The 18,550-nt window shown below is 62.4% G+C and overlaps 3 protein-coding genes across 9 annotated transcripts in view; 2 read left to right on the forward strand and 1 right to left on the reverse strand.

Moving 5' to 3' along the window:
* MLLT6 (MLLT6, PHD finger containing) overlaps nucleotides 1-3,924 on the forward strand; it is a 45,382-nt gene extending 41,458 nt beyond the window's left edge. For both annotated transcript variants that reach the window (XM_080565148.1, XM_080565149.1), the window contains exon 20: nucleotides 361-3,924. In XM_080565148.1, the coding sequence (XP_080421274.1) occupies nucleotides 361-405 (45 nt within the window). In that variant the 3' untranslated portion in view covers nucleotides 406-3,924. The remainder of the gene's footprint in view (nucleotides 1-360) is intronic.
* Nucleotides 2,473-17,663, reverse strand: PCGF2 (polycomb group ring finger 2). 6 transcript variants are annotated; one of them, XR_013941546.1, is made up of 11 exons: nucleotides 17,515-17,663; nucleotides 14,637-14,776; nucleotides 14,361-14,457; nucleotides 12,546-12,601; nucleotides 12,246-12,296; nucleotides 12,056-12,164; nucleotides 11,498-11,546; nucleotides 11,226-11,321; nucleotides 10,808-10,888; nucleotides 9,245-10,392; nucleotides 8,077-9,115 (listed from the first exon to the last, which is right to left on the reverse strand). XR_013941546.1 is itself a non-coding variant. In XM_080565167.1 (10 exons), exons 2-10 carry the CDS (start codon nucleotides 14,746-14,748, stop codon nucleotides 10,057-10,059), a joined length of 990 nt encoding a protein of 329 aa, XP_080421293.1. In that variant the 5' UTR covers nucleotides 14,749-14,776; nucleotides 17,515-17,661; the 3' UTR covers nucleotides 8,077-10,056. The 6 variants fall into 6 exon arrangements, 3 of the variants coding, with proteins under 3 accessions (XP_080421293.1, XP_080421292.1, XP_080421294.1); XR_013941547.1 differs by having other exon boundaries at nucleotides 11,226-11,324; nucleotides 17,515-17,661; XR_013941545.1 differs by lacking the exon at nucleotides 17,515-17,663 and adding an exon at nucleotides 2,473-3,664 and having other exon boundaries at nucleotides 8,558-10,392; nucleotides 11,226-11,324.
* CISD3 (CDGSH iron sulfur domain 3) lies at nucleotides 7,254-8,196 on the forward strand. Its single transcript, XM_080565172.1, has 2 exons — nucleotides 7,254-7,489; nucleotides 7,725-8,196. The coding sequence occupies exons 1-2, from the start codon at nucleotides 7,313-7,315 to the stop codon at nucleotides 7,902-7,904; spliced, it is 357 nt and encodes a 118-aa protein (XP_080421298.1). The 5' UTR covers nucleotides 7,254-7,312; the 3' UTR covers nucleotides 7,905-8,196.
* Nucleotides 17,664-18,550: the final 887 nt, after the last annotated feature.

Consider the following 18,550-nt stretch of genomic DNA (forward strand, 5'->3'; position numbering starts at 1 on the left):
CAGCCTCTCTGTAAAGCACCCTTGTCCTGGAACACCAGCGTCTAGGGACTGATGGTGTGGTACTTTTGCCTGTCCTCCATCCTCCCCTGGCCTGTGCCTGTACCCAGAAGGTCCAGTCCTGGTTGGAGACACTTAGGAGCCAAAGGCCAGGGTCGAGGGGCCTGTTCAGCCTGAACCGGGCAGAGGGGAAGCCTGGGGCTCCCGTGTCTCCGATGATCTCGGTGGAGCCTGAGAGGTCGCGGTGAGCAGGGCCAGGTCAGCAGCACAGCAGAGCTATCTGCTTCTGCCCCCTCGTGTCGCTGCCTGTCCAGTACTGATACCTGTCTCCTCTGCGTCTCTTTTTCTGTTTGTTTTTTAAAGAGCATGAATGAAAAGGGAGCTCCTCTTACCCAGGACAAGGGCTAAGCTCCCCCCTCACCCCGAACAAACCAGCAGCCAACTCCTCTCAGCCAGGGGAATGTGGCTTTCCACAGTCAGCAACTTTGGTACTGTTAGAGCAATGAGCACAAGGCTTCCAAGAAGCATTTCCTGCCGCTGGGCAATGCCAAGAGGTGCTTTGGAAGACAGTACGTCTCTGACCAAGCCCTGGCATCGGGAGGAGCGAAGGCGGGGGGCAGCCTGCCGCGCTGGTCTGTGCCACACATGCTCAAAGTGAAGCTGCGTTTCCACGCAGAGTGGAGGAGAGCTAACGCCAGATGCCTGCCGGTCTCCTCCCTGCCGGGAGTGCAAGCGTGTGTTTACGTGTGTGTAGCCCCCAGGCCGAGGCACTAGAGACCATCGAGCGTCCTTGGCCAAGACCTTGGTGGAGGGAGGCCCCTCTGCTGAGGGCTCTTTTTCTGCACAGTGCAGAGGAATCTGGCAGTGCCCTCGGAGCCACGGCTGGGGAAGTGGGATGTGGTGGCAGTGCCTGCGTGGTCTGCTCCTCCCGGATGGGGAGGCTGAGAAGAAGCCCCGCAGCTGAGGTTTCTCAACTGCTTCTCATCTGCTGGGCTCTTCGGATGCCGTTGTCTCTGTAGCCATCGTACAATGCCCCTGCACGCCAGCTGGATCCATACCCAGCCTGAAAAGACACGAGTGGTGGAGCGATGGAGAAGGATTGGTGCTTGGGGAGGTGAAAGCCACCAGCTTCTTTAAAGGACATTGCCACGTCTGCTCACAAGCTGCTGTTGGGTCGGTGCTGTACGTTTCACGTGAAAAGCACACTCCTGCTCCTCATGCCGTCTTTCACTCTACTTCCAAGATTTCCAAAGCCTAAAATTTCAGCTTGCGAAAAGGGGCCGTAGCCAGTATTACCCATATCGTAGCCAACTTCAGAAGGTGCGTTTGAACCTGGCACTTGTTTCCTAGGCTAAGCTGGGCGATAGAAATGTGTGTGTGTGTGTGGAAAAGACAGTCCCAGATCTGGTACCTGTTCGTTCTTACCCACCACAAATCATTCCAGTCTGGCAAAAAAAAACAAAAAACAAAACAAAAAAAAAACTACCAACGTTCTTCCACTGGTCTTGGGCACTTGAGAAAAGGGATCTCCAAGCAATGGGACAACCTCCCAAGCTAGGACACCGGACCCTTCGTTGTTTTCCACCTCTTGACCTTAACTCCGTCTTGCAGCCTGGAACCTCGGCAAAGGCACCGGCTTCCTCTGAGCGGGGATGCGATGGATTGATTGAAGGACAGGTGGGGCAGCCCTGAGGGAAGGGGAACATCTACGTCAAACGTACGCGTGCCCCTTTGCCTCATCCCCTGGCTAAATGCAGAGCTCTGGTGGGTGGGGGGCAGGCGTGAAGACTCCAGCAAACAGAAACTCTGAGGGTCTTAAAAAATAATAATAATAATAATAACTGTCAGACCTTAACAAATATTTTTCAGCACATTCCCACTGCCCCTAACTGGTTTGCACTATTCAAATTTGTCAGCAGTGGGGCTGTGCTGATAGCACTAGGAAAGCTTGTGATAGGCAAAACTCGTCTGCTAAATCTTTCATCCTTTTTCTGTTTTGTTATCTTTGGAGGATTATCACCACAATGGTTGGATAAGGCTAAAACAAGAGGAAGAACCTTTTTGATCTCAGCCTCTAGTTCTGTGAACTGGGTAGAACACTGCTGTCTGCTCAGAAATATATATATTATATATATATAATTTTTTTTTTAATACAGAAAAGCTAATGTTTTAACAAGGTTAAGAAGCTATTGGAAAGATGCAGATGGCAGCTAAAAGTGAAAATACAGGAAAAAAAAGTCTCCTTCCCTCCCTCCTGGTCTCTGCAGCCTAGCGAGGAGCAGCTGAAGCGTGGCTCCTGCTGACACCCCCTGTCCCCAGCCGTCGCGCGCTGAGCCGTGCCCCCGTCCGTCAGCCCGGTCCTTACAAAATGTGAACGGGATCTTTCAGTTCCAAATGGTTTGACTCTAATCTTGGCTCCCCGTCCCTGAAGTTTCCTCTGGCACAGTCGTGTGCTTGCACTTTTTTTTTTGTTCCCCCCCCCCCCCGAAACAGCCGTGCTGTGCCCCCACTCCTCTGTGAGCATCGGTGCCACAGCCATTTCCGAGGCTGCCGTGCTAAATTCAGCCCTGACGTGCCCCGTCTGTGTGTGACGGCTGCACGCAGGTGGGGGCCGGACCTGCCGACCTCTGTGCATCAGGTCCGTGGGACTCGGGAGCAGCTGGGCCCGCTGATGAGTGCGGGTCTGGGTCAGCGGGATGACGGCCAGGAGGGTAGGGGTACAGCAGTGGCTGTTAAATCTGCAGATGTGATAGCTGCCAGCCAGCTGCTTGCCCAGCTGGGTTTGTCTGGGTTGGAGTTGTTCTATTTCTTTTTTTCTCTTTTTTTTTTCCTTTTTTTTTTCCTTTTTTTTTTTTCCCCCTTTTTTTTTTTCTGTAAGATCCCAAGTTCGAGTTGCCACCTGTTGTGCTGTCATGCTTACCAGCAGCACAGCCTTCAGACTGCTCGGTAACCACCCGGACCCGACGTCGTGGCCAGACCTGGTCAAACCGTTCCAAAATTTAACCACATTTCACGCCCTGGAATTAACGAGCTGGGAGCGGGAGCAGAGGGGATGGAGGAGGGGAGGCTGGTTAACGGCTGTCCCCAGAGCAAGTTGACTCCTGGGACAAACGAAAACCTTGTTCAGATCAGTGGGATGGTGCCCAGATCCCTGGGCGACAGCAGAAAGGTGGCAGGGGGTCGGCGGGAGGTACACGATGGAGGTGAGCGCGCAGTCGGGGCTGAAACGCGCCGTACGGGCCCCGCGCTGCTGCTGGGAAGACACCCGGGGAGCCCACCCGGCGGAAGAGGTTGGAAATCGAGGACTGAATTCGAGGACTGTGTTCGTAGACAGGATCTCTGCTAAAAGCAGGCTGGGCTGAGCTACGCTGCGGTCCTGGTTCCCTGCTCCTGCTGGGCACGTCCCCGCGTTCGCTTGTGGCGCTGGTTGGAGCGCGAAGCCGCTCTCCGGGACGGGCTGGGACGAGGCTGGAGCTGACGAGCGGGGGAAGAGGCGTTCGGATAGCACTTACACATTTCTCCGACCTCTTCCAAAGGCGCCCGGTCCCTTTGAAGCGTGCTCCTCCTCGTCAAATCGCCTCGACCTGCCCCAGGGCCAAAGGTGCCTTTGGCAGCCTGAGGGGAGCAGGAGGGTCGCTGCCGGAGGGCCGCCGCCGAGCACCCGCATCTGGAAAGGAGGAGCAGGGGAAAGAGAAATAAAAGCTAAAGATTATCTGTGTTTCAGTTGCACTGGGGTACGTTTCTTTACCCGTTTTGATGCTAATGTCTCATTTAGTATGTTGCATGTGTCTTCTTTGTTTTGATTTGTTTTTTATTAAATAAAAGAGAAAAATGTGTATATTTTTGGCAATTTAAGGTAATGTAGCTAAGATATATTTTTTTCACGCTGCTTGACTGTTCTTTATTATAATAAATAATATTAATATTAACATCAAAGACTTTTTAATGCAGTTAGGGTTTTGGCATTGAAAAGAGAATAAGGTCTGGGTGATGAACCCCCCCACCTAGGTGCTGTGCTGTCCGTGGGGCTGAGGTGCACGGGCAGGGTTTCAGCCTCTCTGCTGGCTTTGCACCTCGTGAGCGAAGGAGACCAGGGAGAGGGGAGAGCGTCTGTAATTTCTCCTGTTGGCACAGAGGAGGCAGCCGAGCCCTGGCGTTGTTGTCGTAACCTTGACCCTGCCAGGAGAGGAGGGAGAGGCCGAGCGGTGCCCGGTCTCCCCGGCGGAGCGGCCGCAGCCTGTGCTAATCGGCAGAGCAGCCCCTGAAAAAACCCCGCTGACCTTGAAAGCTCTCCAGCTGGCTCCTCGGGCCTCGCCTCCGCAACCTGTTTGTGTCCCTGCTCAGGGGGTGTGGGGGCAACCAGAGACACTGGCATTGACTTTTTCACTTAAGGGTGGTTTTGCTCGTTCAAGGGGTTGTCCAGGGGAGGCAGAGTTTGCCACACAAAGCCTGGGCTTGCGGAGTTGGCTCGTCGAAGGCTCTGGGTTGTTGTAGGAAACGTTCAGCTGTAGGAAATGTTTAGTTACGTGGAGGGAAAAGGAGGTTTGGTGCCCGCATCTGAGGACTCGGTTGCTCTCTGCTGTGGCCGGTAGCTGCAAAGCCTCCTCTCGGTGCCCAGAATCGCTGGGCCTGGAGCAGGTCCCCGCTGATGTAAGCGGTTGCTGAGGGCGTTGAGCAGCTTGTGCCAGCTCAGGAACTTGTCCTCTGGTTTCTCAGGCTGGAAGGAAACGCGGCGCTTCTGCTTCGGTCCTTTGGTGTGGAAGTGGTGGGAGAGGAGCCCAGCGCGGGAGGAAACCCGCTGCGGAGCTGGCAGGCTGCGTGCGGGCGCTCGGTGCCAGGGCACAGGCTGGGAGGGAGGCGCGGGGGCTGCTCGTGGAGCACCAGGGGCCCGGATCCAGTTCTGCTGTGTTTCTTGGAGCCCTGAAACACAAAGAAGCTGACTATTTCTGCAGAGTTGGGTTGGTTTATTCCTGGCATGGTTCTGCTCTTTCCACTGCTTAGCTCTCGGTAGCATTTCTGTCCCTGTTGTGCAAGGAGGGGGGCTGGAGAGGCAAGAAAGGATGGCACTGAGCTTTGTTCCCTGGTTTTGTGACAGACAAGCAGGTCGTGGCATCTTCTTGGACCAGGATAACGGGAGAAATATAGCTACAGCAGGTGCATGAAATGTATCTGTCCAAGCAATCCCATGCAGAGCCCCTCTCTTCTACAGCGCTTAGCTCCTACAGGCTCCGCCGCTGGTCTCTCCCAGCCACTCACCAGCGTCACGAGACGTAGCTCGTGTACACGCGGGGGCTGTCTTGGTCCTGGACGCCACAGAGCCTCATTTTTCTCTCTGCTTCCACACTGGCAGGCGTGCTGTAGCCGCAAGCCCGCTGCCCTGGCTGGCTGGGGCTGGTTCAGACTCCGGCTCTGTCCCTGCAGAGCGCATGGATGCAGATGGCTCGAGCCCCTTGGCTCCCTACCAAAGACAACATAGACATAGACGAGGTCTTCTCGTGTGCTCACTAGAGGACTCCAGGGGGGACATACCAAGCAGCTGATATCATACTCTTTGGGGTGAAATGTTCAGGCCAGTTGGCAGGGTGAGAGGTGACCGACACGCCTGAAGCAAGCGGGGACGCGGTCCGCTGCGGTGGTGGAGTGGGTCCCTCGGGAGCTCAGAACAGGCTGCAGTTGTTTCGCGTGACCGGAGGGTTGGCTCGGGATGCAGATGCTCTCCTGCTGCAGAGGCCTGGAGAAAGGGACATGTGCTGGGGGGGCTCCTCTGCTCAGCACAAGTCCATCAGTTGGCCTAAACCTCCCTCTCCTCTCCGAAGGGGAGCGCAGCCACGGCTGCGTCAGGGGCCAGCTGCACAGAGCAGCAACGCCGGCTGCTCCTAAAGCCTTTCAAGTTAAAGCCGGGTTTGTTTGCACTCCTCTCTCCAGTGCACGTCGCCCATCCAGAAGGTGATAAGGGCATTGCTCTGTTTTATGTTTGCACTTAAGGACGCCTGCATCGTCCGTCCAATTCCGGCCCGATGGGGCTGAGCAGGCACCGCTGTGCCCCAAGCAGTTTGTCCAAGGGCTCTCTCCCAGCCCAGCCAGTCCGGCACGTTTCAGAGCTGGCAGCTCACGCCGCTCTCTTATTTACTGTTGCCCTTGGTATATGCTGCGCTGTGCGGTTTCTTAAACCCACATAAGTAAAAATAATCAAGTGCCTGTGATCAAAAAAGCCTTGAGGCAGGGAGCTGAATGCGTCCCTGGTGCCTCTCCTGTGCTCGTGGAGTTGTGGAGGCTGCGGATGTCACCTTCACGGCCAGGGGGGAGGTAGCAACGATCTCAACGGTAACTTGCAGCAGCAGGTCTGAAACCGCGGCTCAGAGGTGTCCCCTCCTCACCCATTTCCAGGTGGAGAAGCAGTGGCACAGGGAGGAGGAATTTGCTCAGGAGCCAGCTCTCCCACGCTTTGATCTGCCTGGAGAAGGGACGCTGGCTCTGCAGGACCCACGGGGCCAAGCGCAGGCTCCTGGGTGTCCGTATGGCTCCAGCCCTGCAGGGAAGCTGCTTGGGACGGGAGAGCAGAGGCAGCCAAAGAGCTTGTAAGCGTGCTAGCACAGCTGCTGCCCTTCTGGTCCTTCTAACAGCGCCTAATGGACGGAGCCCAGCTCCAGCTGTGGTTCTCCACGGCCGTCAGGGTACCCGCAGCTGTGCAAGGAGCAGTGAGGGCAGGCGGAGCCTTTGCTTTAGCTCCGGGGGTTTTCCGTGAGAACCCTCGGTACAGAAAATCCCCTCCCGGCCCGCCGCTGCCTGCACCAGGGCCGGGGCCTTGCTGTGGAGCTGCAGCTGCTGCAAGGGCAGGGCTCTGCTGGGGAGACCTCCGGTGCTGTGCTCGGGGCTGCGACCGGGCACAGCTGAAGCCCCTTGCCCCCATTTATCCCCCCCCCTGCCCGCACACGCTCCCCCCCCCCTTGCAGCTCCCTCCTGCAAGCCCGCAGCCCCGAAGTGAGGGTGGTGGGTGCCCCGGGGGGGGGGGGGGGGGCAGCAGCAGCCCCCGGGTCCGGCCGTGATCGCGCCCCCCCCCCGCGGCGAGCGGCCATCTGCGGGGGCTCAATCACGGCGGCTGCCAGCAGAGCTGCTTTCCCAGTAATTAAACGCTAAAAAAAAAAAAGAAATAAAAAAAAACAAGAAAGGAAAGGAGGGGGGGGGAACTCAGGGCGGCGAGGGCCGGGCCCCCCCCCCAGTGTCCCTCCCCCTGCCCCCCCCCCCCCGGTCTCTTCCGGCGGGGCGGGGCGAGGCGGAGCCGGCCGGGGGGTGCCGGGGGGGGGGCGCTGGGGCCATGCTGCGGCTGGGGGCGGCCGCGCTGCGGGCGGGCCGGGATCGGGCCCCTCCGGGGGCTCTGCGCGGCCCCGCGCTCTCCTCTGCCCCCTCCTCCGCCCCCCCGCAGCCGTTGGTGGTGGAGCTGAAGGCGGGGAAGAAATACGCGTGGTGCTCCTGCGGGCACAGCAAGACGCAGGTCGGGCCCGGGGCTGGGGGAGGGAGCCCCCGCCACCCCCCCGATCCCCCCCCAGTTCCCCTCGATCCCCCCCCCCGACCCCCCCAACCCCCCCATACACAGCGCGGGGACGCGGCAGCGGGGAGCTGGAGGGGGGGGCGGGACGCGGGGTCCCTCGGGGCCGCTCGGGGCGGGGGCGGCAGCGCCCCCCCCCCCAAACCCCGCCGCCACCGCGCCTCCCCCTTGTCCCCCGCAGCCCTTCTGCGACGGCTCGCACCGGACGGCGGCCCCCGGCGTCTCCCCGCTGCGCTTCACGGCCGAGGCGGACGGGGCGGCCCCGCTGTGCGCCTGCAAACGCACCCGCAGCCCCCCCTACTGCGACGGCAGCCACCGGGAGCACCGGCAGCAGGCGGCCCCCCCCGGCCCCCGGCCCTGAGCACGGCCCCGCCGCGGAAGCTCGGCCCCGCCGGGGCCACGGAGGCTGGGAAACGAAACCCCCCCGGGACCGGGACCGGCGGAGTGGGGGGGAGCTGGGGGGTTCAAGGCGGGGGTGCCCCCGAGGGAGCCGGGCACCCCCCCGGGAGCCGGGCACCTCAGGCGCAGCCGGGTGAATGGCAATCTGCAGCATTTATTCCATGTACAAAGCCGTCGTTATACAAATGTGTAACCAATAACGATACGTGGATATCAGAATATGTTACAGGACATTAAAACGCCGTACAGGATGCAAACATACAGAGCAGTTTGGTTTGTACCATATAGGAAAAAACGAAACAAAACAACCCCCCCCCCGAGCCCCACACAAACCCCAGACCGAGGCACTGCAGCTGCCTCCCTCAGTCCATTTTAGTCTATTTACAAGGAGAAAAGGGGTGTCAAAACCGAGACAAACGGAGCCCCCAACACGCTTTGAGCCCCAGCCGGGGACGGGGAAGAGACGAGAAACAACCGGGGCCCATCCCCAGCACCCGCAGGCGGGGAGCCCGGGGCTGTGCTATAGCAAAGGTGCCTCCAAGTCCGTGATGGGGGTGCGGTACTTAAAAAAAAAACAAGAACAGAACACAACAGTAACATCCCACGTGTCCTGACCTTTGGAGTCGGGCTGTCCATACAATTCCCGTGCCGCTTTCCTTTGGTTCTCACCGCGCCGCTGCCGGCTGCTGTCCGGGCGCTGCAGGCACTTGCTTGGTTTTTGTCACTCGTCCCCCCCTCCCCAGCGAGGGGAGGAGATAAACCCCCAGGGTCTGCGCTCCCTGGGGCTCCTGTGCTTTTTTTTTTTGTGACTGTGAAGTTGGTCCCCTCCCCAGAGCGCGCGGGCGGCCGGCGGTGCCGGTGCTGCGCAGCTCCTGCCCGAAACAGCAGCGCCTTCCCACGCTTCCCCTCACCGAAGCCTCCTGGCTAAAGGCACTGTAGTCATTTTTTATTTTTTATTTTAAAATCCAATGTGGGGACAGGAGGAAAGGGTGGGAAGGACAGAGGGGGGAAAAAGCTCTGAAATGTGGCGAAGCTGTGGACGTTTGCCAGGGGGCCAGTGGCACGGGGGTCCCGTGGGTGCGGGCGGCTCCTGGCCCCGCGTCCCCCTGGCTGGGTGCTGCCCCCACCACGCAGCTGCCCGGCCACAGGCGCACCCAGGGAGGTGGCAGCTCCCTTGGCAAGGAAAAATCCAATATTCACTGGGGCTTGTGCTCCTACTCCCCCCCGGTATGGCTGGCCCTTCACCATCAGGGCACAAGTGTAGTTTTTTTTTAGCTAGGAATAAAAAAAGAAACTACTTACTGTGCAGAAAGGGAGGCGTCTGTGTAAGGCTTTGCTAGATCAGAGCCTGAAACAACGTCCAGAGACCACACAGGGAAAGCACAAAAGAAACAGAAACGTGCGTGGCAAGGCAAAGCAGGGTGGGCAACACCAGCAAGGGATGCTCGGTGCCAGCAAACGGACATCGGTACCAGCTGGCTGTGGGCACCACGTTATCGAGCCTGGTGCAAAAAGAAAACCCACTGAAAAGCAAAAAAAAAAAGGACACAGCGGGGCTGGGGGCACGCGGACACGGAGCAGCTCCCCCTCCGCTGCCAGAGCCCAGCGGAGCCGCACCGCATCGCACCGGCAAAGCCCGCGCCGAGCCCGAGAGCGGGGCCGAGGCAGCGGGGGCAGTTTTTGGCTTCTGTGCTTGGCCCTTACCTGTGCTTAGCCCTTACCTGTGCGTCCGGCAGGCCCTGCTCACCGCCCCGTCTCTCTCCGAGCGGGCACGAGGGGAGAGGGGTGGGGAGGAGAGGGAAAAGCGTTAGAGAGAATGAGCAGGGCGGGCGGCAGCGCCTGCGTGGCTCCCAGCTCCGGCATGCAGCTTCCATAAGTTAAAATTTAAAAAAAAAAAAAAAAAAAAAAAAAACATTTAAAAATATTCAACCACATTTATGTGTCTTATTTGCATTTTAAATTAATCTGGTCAATCAATAGAAAATAAGTATGTATAATTTTTTTTCTCCCTATGTACACATATATATTTATATATGTATATATATAATATATATAGATATATAAAACCCAGCCAGGCGTCCCTCTTTTGTTTTGTTTTGTTTTTTTTCCCCTTTTTAGGTCAAGGCGGAGGCCGTGCTGCCATTGACAGTCGTTTTGCGGCACCGGCTGGCGGCCGGGGGCAGCGGGTGGCAGTTCGAGGTGCCGTTGAGCGCGGGGCCGGGGCCGCTGCCGGCGGTGGCGTTGGAGCTGGGCGAGCCGTGGGACGGCGTGCCGGGGCTGGGCAGGGAGGACGAGGTGGCGGGCAGCGTGGCGGGGCTGTGGGCTTTGTCGCTGACCGACTCGCACTCGGAGGCGCCGCTGGTGTTGGTGCACTCGGAGGTGGCCGGCTGGGACAGCTTGAGCCGCTTGCAGGCGGGCTGGACGCGGTATTTCAGCGGCAGGGGCCCGTTCTGCAGGAGGGAGAGGGGCAGACGGATGGCACCCCGCACCCACAGCGCCCCACGCCCTCCCGCACTGCCCTGGGGAGAGGGGCAGGAAAGCACCCACGGCCCCCCCCCAGCAGCCCCACCACTGCAGGTGGGAGCTGGCCTCCAGAAAACCGGCCCTGAAGCAAACAGCTCCCTAAGGCAGGGAGGCATCTGGGGAGTTAATTTCTGTAGATGCTCAGTTGTTTAAGTTTTCCATTTTGAAGTTTTCCAATTGCTAGGTTTTCCAGTTGTTAGGTTTTCCAATTGTTAGGTTTTCCATTTTTTAAGTTTTCCAACGCCGTTTGCCTTCACCTAAAGGAGCTCTTTTCCAAGCTCTTCTCCAAGAGAAGCCCTGGCAGCTGCAGCCCGCAGCGGGGACGGAGGCGGCTCCGCTTACCCTCCTCCAGGGGTAGATGTAGGCGATGTCCATCAGGGTGTAATACTCCCTCAGGGGTTCATCTTCGTAGAGGACTTCCACCTGGCACAGAGGACAGCATCAGAGCCACTAAGGGGACACTGGGGTTTTGCTGACTGGGGGCTCCTGGGGCTCCCAGCACCGTCCTTGCCAGCAGCCAGAGCAAATTCCCAGTTTACGTGCAAAGCGCTGGCCCCTCAGGCTGCATGAAAATGGGCCAGAAGGGACGGATCCTGCCCCAGCACTCACCTGCCAGCAATGCAAACCCTGGGCTTCCTGAAGCAGAGCCGTGGTATTTGGGAACAGGCGGAGCTGGGCACGCTGCCAGCAGGGGATGCAACACGGGACGCCCCCCCCCACCCCCCCAAACCCGCACACCCCGTGGGGGGGTCGCGCTCACCTTGTACTTGCTGGGAACATCCATCTTGTTGCGGAGGAACTTGGCCAGGTGCATGACCGTCATCGCGGCGGGACAGCGCAGGAATCGCACCCCGTTCTTCTGGGGACACAGCAAGGGGGGGACCGGGGGGAGAGGTGTCGCTGAGAGCCCACCCAAGGCAGGGGGCAGCTCCCAGCCCTGTCAGCAGACGGCCTGGGGGTGTCCCCCTGCCCCCCCACCATCCCGACGTGGCCGCGCACGGAGCTCCCCGTGCCTTGGCCCCACGCACTCACCTTTTCCTTCTCCAGGTCCCCGTTCTCGATGGTCCCTTTCTTCTCCTCCCTGGGGGGGGGCACGAAAACAAACACAGGACAAAGTTGCAGGAGAAAGAAAAAGGCAGAGGAGAGGAAAAAACGCAACCCCTCAGAAGAGCGGTCCGTGGTGGGGCTACGAGGGGAAACACCTTGGGAGCTGCAGCCAGGCTCTTGGCTTTGCCCCCCCCGGCCATGCCCACGCACACGCTGCTGCATTTCCCATACAGCGCCCCAAAACCACATCGGTGTCCCTGCCCAGGCCACCACGATCCCCCCTCCCTCGGAACCACTGCTCCCATCACCACCACATCCTCGGAGGCCGCCCCTGGTGCCGGGGATGCCGCAGCCTCGGGCTCCGCCGCCTGGGACGAACCTTGTGGGTGCCCTCCCTGCCTGCCCGGCGGGTGGAGAGCCCACGGCCACAGCACCCATGGGTGCTGTGGGACAGGGTGTGGGGCAGGGGGTGCTGGCTGCCCCCCCAGTCCCAAAGACAAGCCCCAGCCCAGGCAGGAGCCCAGCAGCAGCCGGGAGCGGTACCTCGTTCCTTCGTAAAACTCTATGGACAGGCTGACGATCTCGTCGTCCGCCAGGTTCCCCTTGTCCTGCTCGGAGACTTCCCCGCGATCCTCGTTGGAGCCGTTGGGAACTGGGGGGCAGGAGGAGGGGGAGGCTGAGCCGCGGCTGGGGGCTGAGCGGGGCCGGGGGCGCCCCCCGGGCTGCCACTCACCCTCGGCCATGGGGTAGGCTGCGTAGAAGTCACGCCGCCTCTTCATCTCGTCTGCAAGAGAAGGGAGGAGGAAGGTGGGGGAAGACCCACCACGGGGCAGAGAGAGGCAGGGGGAGAGGAGCGGGGGGGGCGCAGACCCCCGGACCCACCGCTCCTTCCCCTGCCGTCACTGTCACCGGGGAACGGCGCGCGCAGGCGGCGTGCAGCCCGGGGGACCAGGCTCCCCGAGGGGTGGGAGGGATTGAAAAACAACCCCAAACCCGTTCTTTCTCTCTCAGTTATAATCATCCATGCCTGTACCTTTGAAAAGCCCCGGGACCAGTTTGTACACGATATCCTGGAGGGTTTTGTCTGACCTGGGGGGGAAAAAGAAAAGGAAAAAAGAGAGAAGAATCAGCTGGGTTGGGACATCTCTCCCCTCTCCCTCCATGAAAACCCGCAAACAAAGTCCGGAGCCCGTCCTACAGCGACGGCTCAACCCTGCCTTGCAGGAGCAGCTGTGGGCCTGGAACTAGGCAAGCCCAGCTCCCCCTGCACCCCCACAAAGGGTTAACCCTGGAAAAAGAAAGAAAACCATCTCAAAAATCCTTGTAATTGCCGAGGATGATGACAGCATGATTTTGGGGCCAGGATCCGTTTCAGTAGTCAAAACTATTACAAAAAACACACCAAGAGCTTGCAAAAAAATTCTAAGATCAGCAAATGCTTCTGCAAGTTTTAATTTGCATCTCGTTTTATCGTTGGGCTCAGATGCAGCTCACGGCCAAGGCTTTGCATTCCCCCTGCCGTACAGATCGCAGGACAGAGCCAAATGCGAGCTGGTGTAAACCAAAGTGACGTTTATTCACTAAAATCCGAGCACCTCCGGGTAAGATCTCCAGAAGCACTCGAGCAGGGGGAGCTCAGGTCCCGTCCTCAGCACAGACCCAGGGCCGGGGCTTTGCGCAAGGCCTTGGGCTCTCGCTGCAGGCAGGGCGTTTGGCAGACTTTAAAAGCTGAAAAAAAAAAATCTCACAAACAAAGCAAGAGCAGTGGGAATGGTGAAAAGTAAATTACATCTGCAATTATTTCCACTTTAATAATAAGGCCTTTATTTTAAAGGAAAACAAATGACCGTAGCAGCTATTCATATATTATTTTTAGCCTAACCACGTCTTTCATCCCTAATTCCTTGGTGATGTCACTCTGGTTCACGAGGCCCCGCTGTGATTTTATTTATAATACATACCCAGAGAATTTGCTTTATAATTTACAGCAAGCTAATGAAAAAGCAACCTCTGCCACTTGATTGGCAGCTTAATTACCAGCCGGCCGCTGCTGCTGCGTGAGTCAACCCCATCCAGCCCGGCGTGGCCGCACCGGGGGGCACAGGCGGGCAGCACCCCGGGCACGCGCAGCATCGCGCCCAGCACCCGTCAGTGCTGCGATTCGCCCCTCGGCCCCAAATCGCCCAAGCAAGGGTGGTAGGGGGCAAGTGCGGTACAAAGGGGACCCTCAATGGCCGGACTTGGGGCTGCCACGGCCGCTGTGCCGTGATCCCCTCTGCGCACAGGCTGGGAGGCTTCAGCGAGGGAGCCGCGGGAGCTGGAGTGTAAATATTTCATAGTGAACCAGGAAAAAAAAAAAAACACACAAACCATAAAGCGGAAAAAGTGTTACTACAGAAACGGATTTACATGGAAGAGGCTAAAAAAAAAAAAAGGAGGAGGAGGGAGAGAAAAAAAAAAGCGCCCAGTGATGTATTGCAGCCTTTCACGGTTTCTATGCCAACCACCTGCAGAGCCAATTCCGCCCCGATGGGACGTGTCCGCGTCCCCAGCCAGGCGCGGGCTGGCGCGAAGCCCCTGTGCCACGGGCACGGCTTCACCTGCGCCGCCGCCAGCCCCCCCCGGCACCCCCCAGGGCCACGGCGCCGTCCCCACGGGGCGCAGCACCGGGAGCTGCAACGCACGGGTGGCCGCAGGTCACAGCAGGGCTGCAGGTCGGACGGCTGCGGTCTGCGGTGCACGGGGATGGTGCGGGGCAACCCCTGCAGGCACCCGGCCAGCCCCCCCTGGGGGGGGACACCCCCGGCCACGTCCCCTCCATGCCAGGCTCGGAGCCCCCCCTGCTCACCTGATGCTGAGGAGGGGCCTGGTTTTGTGCACCTGGACATCACACATGGGGCAGTACTTGTTGGTCTCCAGGTAGCGGACGATGCAGGTTTTGCAGACTGCAGGGAGAGAGGCGACCTGAGCAAACTGGGGGGGGGGAACCCCCCCGCCAGCCCCACGCCCCCAACTGACCCGGGGCAGGACCCTGCTGCCCCCCTGCCACGGCCCCGCTGCGGCTTGGGCACGGCCGGGCCGGGGCACCCATGGGTGCGGCGGGGCCAGGCGCTGGGACACTCACAGGAGTGCAGGCACTCCACGATGGTGGTGGCGTCTATGAAGTAGCCGCCGCACAAGGCGCACATCAGGTGGGGGTTGAGCTCGGTGATCTTTATCCTGGTGGTCCTGTGCATCTTGGAGCAGCGCCGCGGCGGATCCTCCCTGGAGGGAAATACCCAAAACAGCTGCTTGGTGCCAGGCCGGGACCCGCAGGACCCGCTTCTGCCTCTGAGGGGCAAATCCAGCCCCGGGGGGCGCTGGGGCTGCCCCAGTCCCGCACCCCGCAGCCCTGGGGTGCAGCAGCAGCACCCACGCACAGCCCCGCGCAGCCCCCACCCGGCTCCCTCGGCTGTGACTTCGCATCTCCCGGTCCCCGAGCGGGTCCCCGAGCGGGTCCCCGCCGCGCCACCGCACGGGGACAAATCCCCCGGGGCAGCCAGCCCCGCCTGTAGCTCCCCGGGCTGTGCACACGTAGACACACACGTGCACACGCACACGCTCGCACGCACGAGTGTATTTTTGTTGTGCTCGCTGGGGAAGGCATTTCCAGCCACCGCCTCGCGGTTTCTATAGGAACTCCAGGGGCTGGGGCTGGCCTCTTGCCCGCGGCCAGGAGCGCACGCGGGCACCTGGGCAGGGCTGGGTGTGCAAGGCCAAGTGTGCAAGGCCGGGTGTGTAAAGCCAAGCGTGCAAGGCCGAGTGTGCACACGGGGCCGCGGGGTGCAGGCACTGTCCCCCCACCAGCATGGGGGGGCGCGGGGAGTCGCTGCCTGCCCGCTCCCCTGCCCGCTCCGGACCCTACGATGGGAGACGGCGGAGCCGGGCCCCGAAATCGCGGCAGTTTTCCCGTTTCTACGGCAACCCCAATACTTGGAGAGGAGCCAGAACGTTATTACAGCCGGCTGAGCCGGGGAGAGGGGAGAACAAGCCCCGGGCTTGTGTCAATGAGCGTGGGCAGAGCGGTGGCAGCGCGAGGGTGTGCCGGCGGTGCGGCGCGCGGCCCCCCCCGGGTACGCACACGGGGCCGTGCGCACGCACCGCGGGGCCACGCGCAGCCCCACGTGCACGCAGGTGGAGGCACATGCACACACACCTGTGCCCCCCCCCCGTGCAAAGCTGGGCTTGCAGCGGTGCCGCCCGACAGCGAGCCAGGCCCCTCGCAAGCACCCCAACCCCGACACCCCGAAAACCGCCGGGGCAACCCGCCAGCCCCACAACCGCTGCCGCGTGGGGATGCGTTTTGGGGCAAACCCCGTGCCCAGGGAGCAAATGGGGCACGGAGGGGGCTGCGTGTGCAGGGGGTGCTCGGGGCTGTGCGTGCAAGGCCGCGGCCGTGTCAGGCGCGTGTCCCGGGGAAGCCGCCTCGCGTGCCGCCCTCTCCTCGCGCTCCAGGCTGGGTTCCTGCACAGGGTCCCCGGAGGCAGGTGCACGGGGACGCCGCGGGGACAGGGATGGGGACGCTGCGGGGATGGGGACGCTGCAGTGACGGGGACCACAAGGACACTGCAGCTGCCCCAGCACGGGGCCAAGCGGAGCCCCAGGGGGTGCTGGCAGGACAGGGGCTGGGGGCACCGGGGCCGTTGGGCAGCCCCAGCCCCGGGGGTCGGCGCTGGGCACCCCCAGGGGACACCGGGTGCCACCCCCAGGGGACACGCGGGTGCCCTGCCCCCGGCTGCCCCCGGGCAGGTGCCCTCGACCCCTGCAGCCCCAGGTGAGGGGGGGCCGCCGGCGCCCCGCTCCCCCCCAGCCAGGGGAACGCCAGGGGGCCGGGGGGGGAGCGCAGCTGCCCAGGGCTGCGTTTTGGGTGGGTTTCGATGCTTTTGGTACTCGCAGCCGCCAATGGCGGCCCGGGTCTCCCCGGGAGGGGGGGGGGGAGCCTGAGCCACCGGCGCAAACCGGTTCTAATAAACCCCGGTGATAACAGCCGCGATTTCCTGCCGCGGGGGCGAACAAAGCCCCGGCCCCCCCCCCCCCGGCCCCCTGCCCGGTGCCGCCCCGGTCGGGGGCTGTCGGAGCGGGTCCCGCCGCCCGCCCCGGGATCGCGCCCCCCCCCGGTCCCGGCTCCCGGGGGTCTTTTGTCTCCGTGGGCGGTGGCCGGGCACGGCGCCCCCCTCCCCGAAATCCCCGCGGGCCGGACCCGCGCGGGGAAGGGCGTTTCAAAGTCAGCGGTAACTTGGAGCCGCCCGGCCGCCCCCTGCCCGCGGGCCCCCCCCCCGGCGCCGCCCGGCCCTCCCGGCGCTGCCCTCGCTCGCACGGCGGCGGCGGAGCCCCGCGCACCGGAGCGCGCCCCCGCGGCCCCCCCGCCCCTCCCGGTGTCCCGGCCCGGCCGCGGGGGGGGGGGGGGGGTGACACCGGCACGGGGCAGCCCCCGGCGCCACCGCGGGGCGGAACAGCGCGGCCGAGCCGGGCGGGGGGGGCACGGACACGCGGGGGCGCGCACGGGCACAGCCCCCGGACCGCGGCCGGGACACCCCCGGGCACGGGCACGCGCTCCCCGCCGCCCCCAGGCTGCAGCCCCCCGGGCGGCCCCCGCTCCGCTGCTCGGGGCCCGGGGGGGGCCGTTTGGGGCCCGGGGAGGGGGCGGCCGCGGGGAACCCCCGGTGCCCCGCAGCCCTTTGTGCTCGGGGCCGGCTGACAGCCCGCCCCGGGGGGGGGGCCCCGCTCCGCCGCCGGCCGGGGGCTGTCAGGGCTCCGCCGCCCCCCGCCGGTACCCGGAGGTGGGGGGGGGGTGCACCGGGGTGGGGTGGTCGCCCCCCCGGTCCGGCGGCGGCACAAAGCGGGGGGAGGCGGCCATCGGCCATCTTGAACGCGCAGAGAAAAGGGCGCGGGGGGGGGGGGAGCGGCGGCGCGGGGGGGGCGGCGGGGCCCGGCGGGGGGGGGGCCCGGGGCCCCGTCCCTACCTGGTGGCGGCGGCGGCACGGCGGCCGCCCCTCCGCTCCCCCGGGCTGGGCTCGGCGCGGCGCGGCGCGGCTCGGCTCGGCGCTGCGGCCGGGGCCCTTTTTTTTCTCTCGCTCTTTTTTTTTTTTTTTTTTTTTCCCCTCTTTCCCTCCCTTCCTCCTCCTTTTTTTTTTTTTTTATTTTTTTTCCTCCTTTTTTTTTTTTTTTATTTTTTTCCCTCCTCCAGCCGCCGCCAGGCCCCGCCCCGCCTTCACGTGACCTCATTCCTTTGGGGTGTTGCGGGGGGGGGGCAGCGAGGGGCCGAGAGCGGGGCCCCCCCCCCCACCCCGGGCCGCCCTCCGAGGGGGGGGCACCGGGACAGGGCCCCCCTGCGCCCCCCAGGGGACCCGGCCGCCCCGCGGGGTCGGGGCGCGGCGGTGCCTCCGTGCCTACGAAGGACCCCCCTGCTGCCACCCCCCCTCGCCGTGACCCCCCCCCCTCTGTGCGACCCCCCCGATGTGCTCGGGGAGAAAAGAAAATTGCCCCAAATTGGCCGGAATGGGCCCCAAAGCCGGGCCGGGGCGGCGCTGCCCAGCCCCGCAGCACCGAGCGGTCCCCGCGCCCCCCATCCCGGCGGCACCGCCCGGGGAGAGCCCCGGGACCCCCCCGGGTCCCCCCCGGCACTGCTCGGCCGGGCGGCCCCGGGACCCGTGGGACCTTTCCCGGGACCGGGACCGCCGCCGGTCGGGGCTCGGCGGGGCTGGCAGGGCCAGAGGGGAGAGGGTGGGAAGAGAAAAATGGGAAGGGGGGAAAAAAAGGGGGAGGAGAGGGAAAATGGAAAAGGAGGGAAGGGAAGAAAGGCAAGGAAAAGGGGGAAAATGGAAACGGGAAAAAAGGAAAGCGGGGGAAAAAAAGGCAGGGCAAGAAAGGAAAACAAAAAAAGAAAAGAAAAACCCCGGGAAATAAATTAGGGGAAAAAGAGGGAATGGGCGCGGGGGGAAGGCTCCGGCCGGCCCCCACGTCCCACGCGTGTCCCCATCCCGGGGTGGGTGCTCCCGG

Source organism: Anser brachyrhynchus, assembly GCF_964034855.1.
Source record: "Anser brachyrhynchus genome assembly, chromosome: 22".
Classification (NCBI taxonomy): domain Eukaryota; kingdom Metazoa; phylum Chordata; class Aves; order Anseriformes; family Anatidae; genus Anser; species Anser brachyrhynchus.

Bases quoted from the DNA above. Each gene is read 5' to 3' on its own strand.
- CISD3 (XM_080565172.1), top strand. From the start codon at position 7,313: ATGCTGCGGCTGGGGGCGGCCGCGCTGCGGGCGGGCCGGGATCGGGCC. The intron at 7,490-7,724 runs GTCGGGCCCGGG...TGTCCCCCGCAG, and splicing joins GCGGGCACAGCAAGACGCAG to CCCTTCTGCGACGGCTCGCA.
- PCGF2 (XM_080565166.1), bottom strand. From the start codon at position 15,158: ATGCCTTCCCCAGCGAGCACAACAAAAATACACTC. The intron at 14,458-14,636 runs GTGAGTGTCCCA...CTCTCCCTGCAG, and splicing joins CGTGGAGTGCCTGCACTCCT to TCTGCAAAACCTGCATCGTC. The intron at 11,322-11,497 runs GTGAGTGCGTGG...TGTCCCCAGAAG, and splicing joins GGGACCTGGAGAAGGAAAAG to AACGGGGTGCGATTCCTGCG.